Source organism: Ahaetulla prasina, chromosome 10 (assembly GCF_028640845.1).
Source record: "Ahaetulla prasina isolate Xishuangbanna chromosome 10, ASM2864084v1, whole genome shotgun sequence".
Taxonomy (NCBI): domain Eukaryota; kingdom Metazoa; phylum Chordata; class Lepidosauria; order Squamata; family Colubridae; genus Ahaetulla; species Ahaetulla prasina.
Window position 1 is genome coordinate 11385090 of NC_080548.1, and position 9724 is coordinate 11394813.

The 9724-nt window shown below is 44.2% G+C and overlaps 1 protein-coding gene across 1 annotated transcript in view; it reads right to left on the reverse strand.

The window, feature by feature from the left end:
* Positions 1-7097: 7097 nt before the first annotated feature.
* The window catches only part of TFAP2E (transcription factor AP-2 epsilon), a 99706-nt gene continuing 97079 nt past the window's right edge, over positions 7098-9724 (reverse strand). Inside the window, exon 7 of the mRNA XM_058195335.1 lies at positions 7098-9422. Within this exon, the coding sequence (XP_058051318.1) occupies positions 9134-9422 (289 nt within the window). The 3' untranslated portion in view covers positions 7098-9133. The remainder of the gene's footprint in view (positions 9423-9724) is intronic.

Genomic DNA, 9724 nt, shown 5'->3' on the forward strand with positions numbered 1-9724 from the left:
AGCAGGCACTAATCCATCTGGCTCACCATGCCCCTAAATCAGTGTTTGTCAAACTCGGCAACTTCAAGATGGGTGGACTTCAGCTCCCAGAATTTCCCAACCAATTCTGGGAATTGAAAACTACACATCTTAAAATTGCTAAGGTTGAGAAACACGGATATATACTCTAGTACATTACTGTGTAACATTAGACATTGAGGCTAAATTGACAGAAAATGATACAATAGTATTTTCACACTAAAATGTTTTCAGTACATTTTATAAACCCAGCCATTGTCTTCTATTCTATCTCCTTTCCTATCCTATCCATCTATCTAATATAGAATATAATTTTTTATTATTATTTATTATTACTATCTACATAGACGCTCCTCAGCAGAAGCAACTCTGGGTGGTGTAATTAGAAGTAAACACACTAAATTCAAGTTTTTCTTTTAAGTCAACATTTTCCACGTTCAGTTGCTTGGACTTGAAAGTGTGACAAGATTCTTGTTTTCCTTTGCCCTTTCTACTCACTGACGGGGAATGCTGGGAGTCTGAGTCCCAAAATATCTCAAGGATGGTCACTAATATTATAACTGGCAGTTCTTCCTAAACCAAAACAGCGAAGATGACCAATTTCCAAGGCTGTTAGTTTCTTCCCCTTTTCACCTTGAATTAAATGTCGCTCCTTCAATCGGCCTTTTAATTAATTTCACCGCAGTTCCCGGTGGCTTTCTGGGTATTTTGTCATCAGCCAGAAGTCACAGATGCTTGGATGACACTGAGTTTTTTGGTCATGGTTTCTGTTCATTAAATATCGGGCAGAGAATGTATTGTAACAGAGCTGCAAGTCAAGATGAGCTTTGTTGCGGATCAGAAGCGAGCGAAAAGCAAATCAATGCACATTTTTTTGAAAGTAAACGTGTGTTGCACAGAGAATTGCCACTGTTAAATTGGATAGGCACCCTGTGTGTGTGTGTGTGTGTGTGTGTGTGTGTGTGTGTATCAATGTGTGTGTTTGTTTCCTAGCTGGTCCTTCCCTACAGGCAGGTGATAGTTTTATGTATATTAATGATTTCACCCCCAAACAGCCTGGTGGAGTTGGATTAGAATGGAACATATGTTTAGCCTCAGGGCAACGGACCAACTATGAAATCCCCTCTGACTCTATAGATATGGGGATACGTTATGTTGGAAAAAGGCAGAGTTGCAAGCTCGGAGAAATTTTTTTTTTAAAAAAAATGTTCCTGCATTAAGGTGCAGACAAAGAACTGCCCAGTTCTCCTAAGCCATTTATGTAAATGGAATACCGTTTTATTTTACTTTATCCTATTATTTTTGAATAGGGGGAAAAAATCAAGCTTCTACTTGAATTTCACATGATTTTTTATTGCGACCCTTCTCTTCCATTCTCCTGATCAATTCAACCTTTTGTGTGCGTGTTTTGAACAAAAAGAGAAATGGCTAGAGGCAAAATACAGCAAATAAATAACTGCCGTTTGTAATTGAACTTAGTTGTATATGCAGCAGCTTTTCCACTCCTAAGATTTCAAGAAGGAGCAAGAATGAAGTTTATTCTATTTGTTTATATTAAATTTATATGCCACTCACCTAACTTTGCAAAGCAACTCTGAAGTTGCTCTACTTGAGCTTGCGTGTGTGTTGTGAAGTTTTGGGCGTACCTTTCAGAAGCTGAGGAGGGCAGTTCCTGGCGTTTCAGTTGTACCATCTCCACATCCTCCACCCTCTATGGACATCCTTGTCCCACCTGCTAATTTTCCAGGGAAGGTGCCTTTAATTCAGAAAGTAGCAAACAGTTCTTAAAACTAGAAATCATTGAGAATCTGATGCTGTCTTCCTTTTACCTTAAATTCCTGGACATCAGCTCATTCAGAGAACAGTACCTCTCAGTTTCACAATGAATTACATTGACCAACCATGGCAACATCAACTCCCAGAATTCCCCAGCCAGCCATAGCACTAGATAAAGGAGAAAAGTCTGTTGTTGATCTTGGATTGCAATTTCCACACACCTGTTGTGGTCTGCCAGCAGCCTGCGGAGCTGGCAACGAAGTCAGACAGTGATGAGGCTGAGGAAGAGCATGGGCCAGTCCTGGAGGCTGGGGAAATCCCCTCTGACTCTATAGATATGGGGATACGGATGAGGGCTCTGTGTCAGAGGCTGAGGTGGGGCCAGGGCCATCAGGGAGTGAGGTGCAGACTCCAGAGCCTCCAGAGACTGACAGTAGTGAGGCAGAGAAACAGGAGGAGCCTGTTCCTAATGCACGTATGAGAAGAGCTGCCAGAAGGCAAGAGCAGCTCAAGCAGAGAGGACAACTCTGAAGTAGGGCCAAGAGATGATTGGCCCCTCCCATAAGGCTTAAAAGACCAGCAATGGCGTTTGGGCTCTTTGCCGGAAAACAACGTTGATAGCTTCGTCTTCTTGTATTTATTTTGTATCTTCTTAACCTCTGCCAAGAAAGGCCTTTGGCAGTTTGCCTAATTAGACCAAGGTTGGTGATAGGATTGAGGAATTTGTGTTGGGAGGAATTTGCTTTAATTTAGTTGAACTACCCTGAGAATGAGTTAATTCTCAGCTGTTCGAATAAAGTTTGTTTGTTTTTACACTGACTGAGTTTCCTACTACCTACTTGGGCCTGGGTCACAACAACACCATGTGTATTTTTAAACAGACTGCACTTATCTAATGCTCTCCCTTGGCCATCTTTGCAAAAAAAAAAAATCACTCTTTTCCCCTGATCTGCAATATTGAATGTTCCTAATATTATCTTCATTCCCATTCCTAATAAATCCAGGGGTGCGAGTTCTCTGCCTACTTCCCCTCTGCAAAGCTCCCTTCTCTGACAAATCAATTTGCGTATAGGCAAAATTTGGCCTTTTTTTGTACCACCGTATCTTGCTTTGAATTGGCTTGTGTGAAATTGCAGCTGCCAATTTAGAACTCTTATCACTGTGGAGGGATCCTCTTGAACTCCTGACAAGCCTTATTGCATTTTTTCCCACCCTGCCTAGCTTGGGTGTTACCAGCCAAAGGGATCCACTTTGGCTTGTTGGAAAAGGACCTCTCGCCATTTGTCCTCTGCAAGGAATCCTCACCTGACAACACTTAATGACCATTTAAAGTGGCAACAGAGCCTGAAAAGGGGATGACTCAGATTTGAAGTTCTGACAACTACCCTCGGTGAAGTGTCCCAGATCTTCAAATTTCTAGATTCTATCATACCTCAAGACCTAAAATGGACACCTAACATCAAAAACGTCATCAAAAAAGCACAACAGAGGATGTTCTTTCTGTGCCAACTCAGGAAGCTCAGACTGTCCAAGGAGCTGCTGATTCAGTTCTACAGAGGAATTATTGAGTCTGTCATCTGCACCTCTATAACTGTCTGGTTTGGTTCTGCAACCCAACAAGACAGACACAGACTTCAGAGGATAATTAGAACTGCAGAAAAAACTGGCTACCAACCTATTTTCCATTGAGGGTCTGTATACTGCACTAGTCAAAAAGAGGGCTGTGAAAATATCTACAGACCCCTCACATCCTGGACATAAATTGTTTCAACTCCTACCCTCAAAACGACGCTATAGAGCATTGCATACTAGAACAACTAGATACAAGATCAGTTTCTTCCCCGAATGCCATCACTCTGCTAAACAAATTCCTTCAACACTTGTCAAACTATTTACTAAGTCTGCACTATTGGTCTTCTCATCATTCCTATCACCCATCTCCTCCCACTTATGACTGTATGACTGTAATTTTTTTGCTTGTATCCTTACGATTTATATTGATAGTGTTTCCTGATTGCTTATTGTACCCTGTGACTATCATTAAGTGTTGTACCTTATGATTCTTGACGAACATATCTTGTCTTATTATGTACACTGAGAGCGTATGCACCAAAGACAATTTCCTTGTTTGTCCAATTACACTTGGCCAATGAAGAATTCTATTCTTTTCTATTTTGGGTGCTAATGGCTACCAGCCCACATTTACAGCCATTTGCAGCATTCCATGATTGCAATTAACAACATTTGGTTTCTGGCAAAAATAAAACCCTGCCCATAGAAAATAATGGGTTCACTTATCAATGGTGGCATTCACTTCACCACCACTGCAAACAAAAAAGGGGGGGTCATAAAGGCACAGTCGTGTGATTCCCTGCTTAATGACTGCCATGACATGGAGACTCAAATCCAGTTGCAACTCAAGGACTATGTGTAGTTTGGAAGAAAGTTTCAAACATCAGTCCTGAAACAGATCCTTGCGGGAGAGGAACCCCAGGATAAAATATGTTCTTCCTTTTCTGCATCGTGAGGTGAATTTGGTCGTTAGGACACAATGGGATAAAATACTGCTGAGATATATATATATTTAATGTACAACTGCAAGTCCAAGAAAAGTGTCCTTTATTGATGAAAACTGATCGTTCAAGGAAGCAGTGTGTTGAATAACCCCCAAGGCACCAACCTGCCCTTCAGAGTAGTCCCCCTCCCCACCCCTCTGTTCTTCCCACCCATCCCCTCCCCGGAGCCACAGACGGGCCCTAGATTCCAGGTCAGGGAAGTTTTTTTGATACAGAGACTGAAACAAGCCTTGTCCAAATCTTTGTTAATGAAATTAGCCACTCCGGAAGTGGCAAATACTTGTAATCCCAGAATGGGCCTTTTTATTTAAAAACAAGAGGAGGGGGGGGAAAGTCAACCCTCGCATTGACATTCAAGAGTTTCCTCTGGACAGCTGGCTCCAGTTAAGCTACATGAATGCACTTATTGGATAACTACTTAATAGCACATTAGCGCTGGACCAAATGGCTTCGAACGTCATTTTCCATTTTTGAAGATGGCTCCATCGGCTGCAATGCCTTAACAGGGCTGAAGGTCCTAGTTGTGATGCCTGAAATAGGCATCACAATTAGGATCAGAACACGCTGGTGGGATAAGGAGAGAACCAGCAGAGGAAGCTGGCTCTCTTCTAAACCCACCCTCTGGGTTTGCACAGCTGGCGAACGTAGGTTGTGTGCATGTGCGCTTGCACACCTAGGCATCCCACGCTCGTTACAACTGAGCTGCACTCAGCACCTTGTGAGAATAAATCCATCCCAGATAGTTTTCGACTCACAACTGTAATGGAGCCTGCCTATTACAATCGAAGTCGTAAAGTGAATCACCTGTGTGAACAGATTTTGATGACCTTTTTGTTTGTAGCGGTTGTTAAGTGAACTTTGTTTGCTGTGGGGTGTTTCTGCCAATAGTCAGAAGTAAATACTGGGGTGTTTCGGGGTGTTTTTTTTTTGCAAAAATGTCGTAAATTGCGGTCATATGGCTGCGACACTGCAAATGGTTGTAAATGTGGCCTGGTTGCTCAGCGCCTGAAATACAATCGTGGGACTGTGGGAGCAGGGAGTGACCATCGGAACTTCACAACTGGGTCATAAGTTTGGAGGAGCTGTTGTAACTTCAGTCACTAAAGTGACCCGTAGTAAATCAAGAACTACCTGTAGGCTGTTGGGTGAGGTGTTGTATGTGCTACAAATCAACTTCATTTTTCCTATAGCTAATTTTGATACCTTGCAAAGTAACTCTATAATATAATGATTAGTTTCAAGTATTTAGTTTTTTAGCAGCGTTATGGCAGCATCTTATTGTTGCATTTAATTTTAATTTTATTCCTAATGTACAGGTCATCCTCATTTAGCAACCACAGTTGGGATTTGTTGTGTCTGCGCCCCCCGAGCCGGGCCTGCTGCCAGGAAGTGACTTGGACAGTGAGAGGGAAGGGCCGTCAGGACTTACCTCGGGAGCACCGGCTTGCCTGGCTCAGCTCCAGGAGCCAGAAACAGGCCAGGTGAAAGAGATAACGAGGCCTCCATCCCCTGACTCTTCCCCCCCCCCCAGGCCATGCCTGCAGACCCAGCTGACGGCAATCAGGCTTGGTTTCGTAGGCAGGAGAGGAGGGAACAACAGAAGCAAGGGGGCAGGCCTAGGAAGTGCTGAGTCATGGAGCCACACCCCACAGGATATAAAAGGCAGCGAGAGCTGCTGTGTCTCCTTGTAACAGGCAAATTCACTGATTAAAGAGCTGAAGTTTGTTTCTGGGTGACTCACCAGCATCGTGGAAGATAACGGAGGCTCTTGGCAGACGCTGGCTATTTGCTGCCAGAGCTGATAGTGACGGCTAATTAAGCCATCATTCAGACGGAGGTGAGGGAGGACAGAACAGGATTGGCAACTCGGCAGTGGTGGACTGCTGCGGGTTGTAACAACCCGCAGCAGTCTGGACCCGAAAATGTGAGTGCACGTGCCTGCTCTCGCTTCAGGCACCTGTGCACCTTCTGCATGTGCACGCCGCATCGAAAAACCGGCAATTATATAGGACGTGATAGCACCAGGGTGGGTGGTTGGGGCCAACCGCTAGTCAGAACTACCAGTTCGCCCGAACCAGTCTGAACTGGCAGCAGCCAACCACTGCAACTCAGGCATTAAATGAAGTGGTTACTAGTGAAACTGTGACCATGCTTACAATCTTCAGCTTTCTTTTACTTTGTGGACTTAAAATGGTCGTAAATGCCAGGATAGCTCACTTTATTCATCACTGGCATAACTGCAAATGGTGACTCAGTGGGGTAGTCACCAAATGAGACTTTACCTGTACTGTGACATTTATTTGCATTTATATCCCCATCACTTCTGTTCCACATTAGAACACAATAGCTTTTAGATGATTTATGGAGAGAGACCCTCTGGGGAGGGGAAGGAGGGAGGGAAGGAAGGAATAAGGAAGGAAGGGGGAGGGAGAGAGGAAAGAAGGAAAGAAGGGGGAGGGAGGGAAGGAAGGAAGGGGAGGGAGGAAGGAAGGGGAGGGAGGGAAGGAGGAAAGAAGAAGGAAAGGAAGGAAGAGAAAGTGGGAGGGAGGGAGGAAGGAAGGGGGAGGGAGGGGAAAGAAGGAAGGAAGGAAGAGAAAGGGTTGGAGGAGAGAGGGAGAGGGGGAAGGACAGAAGAGGGAGAGGGAAGGGGGGAGCAAGGGAGGAAGGAAGGAAGGAGAGAAAGTGGGAGGGAGGGAGGGAAGAAAGGATCTTTCTTTCTTCTGGCACTCCTGTTGGCACATTGTCTAATGGCAAAGGTCTTTGTTATGGTCCCCATCACTAAGCCCGTCAGGTCCCTGCAGACTCAGAGCTTTTATATTTGGCCAATCTAGGTTGCATTTCGGAAGTTGCGACTCAGCACTTTTACAATTCCGTTCAGGTTGGTCCACGAGAAGTTCCAGGGCCACATAGGACAACCCTCCCCGCTATCACTTTGCTTTGACGTCCCTGGGATCTTTTCCAGCCTCACCGGCTGAATTGTAGCAAAGCACCGTGTCACCGTTATTAAGTAGAAAATGCCATACAGCAGCTGCGTAAGCCTTAGAATAAGCTTAAAACTTTAGGCAAAAGCGGAAATCGCTCCCCTCCACTCGCGCCATTTACTGCCATAACAAAATACAAGTCTGGAGATGGTGGTAAATAAAAAGAGATTTTATTCAGATAATAACAGTGACAGTTTTGTTGGGTGGAATTCATACATTTATTGCAGCTTTTCCAGAGAAACCGCAGGAAGTACAAAAGGCAGAAGGAGTGGTGGGGGGGGATTCCAAATGTGCTGAAATGTCTCTTAATTTATTTGCATTGCAATCTGTAATCCATGCTACCCTGTTGTGCATTCCAAAACCTTATTCCTGAAAATTGCAAGGACTGAGTGTATTTTTCATAACGGGGGGAAAAAAAAACAACCCGTAGAAATCCCAACTTAAAATCATTTTAAATAATGCACACTGGACATGTTAAAACTTTTTTATTTATTTAATTACACATAAATAAATATATACAGATTTCATTATAGTTCCGTTTGGCCTTCTCCTTCAAGGGCTAGTCTTGTGCTTCAAATCAATTATTAATTTATTATTCCTTTATTTCATATTAATAGCATTATGAATGTTTCAGAACTTGGGACGGGAGGCTGGGTTGGGCTACCTCTCTCACCTTCAATCCAGATAAGCTGAAATGACACTTTGATAGAAGAGAGGATGCCTAAGAGCAGCGGTTTTCTCCCTTCTAGTGTTGGGGTGGGGGCTACCAAGATGGCTCTATCAGCACCTCCGCCAAGAGGTCTAACTGGACCCCCAAAAATCGGTAAACGGAGTTGTATAACATTTTCCAAGATTGTATCACTGGGATGTTTTTGTTGGTTTTTTGCCATGAGACTGTAGCAAAGGAAAGTCATGTCAAACTTTTAGGATCGGTGATTTGTAATATCATGATTAAAAGAAGTGCTGATGGAGCCTTCTCTCTCTGGTGCAGATGTCCAGGCCTGTTGCACGAGTCAAAAAAATCCAGTACTCTTTGACTCTAAACAGGCCTTGATTCAGAGGTGGGTTTCATTCAGCACGTTCTGACCAACCTGTAGCGGAAATTTGGAGTAGTTCGGAGAACCGGTAGTAAAAATTCTGACTGGCCCCGCCCCCATCTATTCTCTGCCTCCCAGGTCCCACCTGATCGGGAGGAAATGGTGATTTTACAGTATCCTTCCCCTGGAGTGGGGTGGGAATGGAGATTTTATAGTATCCTTCCCCTGCCACGCCCACCAAACCACATCCACAGAACCGGTAGTAAAAAAATTTGAAACCCACCACTGCCTTGATTCTGAAAAGACCTTCTATCTGAAGACCTCTTTGTCTTGGCTTTCTCCTTGGCAATGCTGCCTGGAACTTCCTAACCTTTTTTTTTCTGAGCACGGACTTTTCCAAAGAAAGACATAAAATCGTCAAAGTAATTGCACATATAACCAGGCTTTCAGTTTCTCCTATGGAAAATCAGATGTGTCGACCCAAACCACTAACTAATTTCTTCTCGTGTTGAGGTTGGCTCGGCCCCTTCTTCTTCGGTCTTCTCTTTTTCATTGACTTGGTTTCAAAAATGCATCTGTCACAGTTTGGAAAACCTGGCAGGAGAGAGGAGGGTTGATCATCTCCCTCCTCCTGCCCCCGCGACACTTCCAAGAACGTTGAAGGACCTTCCTCTCTCTCACGTCCTGGAAATGGGAAGGAACTCTCTGATGGGGAGATGTGGCAGGTCACAACCTGCAGAAAGGGTCATTTCCGATGCTTAACATCCTTTTCTGCGGTTTTGGAGTCGCCAACCGAGTGACCGTTGCCCGTGCTGTTCATGAACATTTTGTCAAGCCCTTTGAGGGACTCCACCAAGTAGTTCTGGAATGCGGTGAGCGCCGCGCAGATCGCCGGCCCTCCAAAACCATGGGTGATTAAACTGAAGTGCGTCAAGCAGCTTTGAACGCCAGGTTCCAAGATGAGTGTCGGGCGGCTGTTTCCCAGAGGGGAGCGATCTTGAGCCATCATATCAGCAAACTCTTTGCAGATTTGCCTGGAGTGAGAAAAAGGGAAATGAACGAGAATCATTCACGGGGAGAGCCTTCTCTGTGGCAGCACCAACCCTATGGAACGAGTTACCTCCGGGGTTACGCCAACTCCCCGACCTCCGAATCTTCAAGCGGGAACTGAAGACCCTATTATTCAATCGGGCGGGACTAGCCTAAGTGTTTTTAATTTAATTTATTAATGTATTAATTTATTTATAATTTTAAATTTTAAGGGTTTTATATCGGTCTATGACCGTTTTAGTTAATTAGGCCTGTTAAATATTTCGTTTTAAATGCATTTTAAATC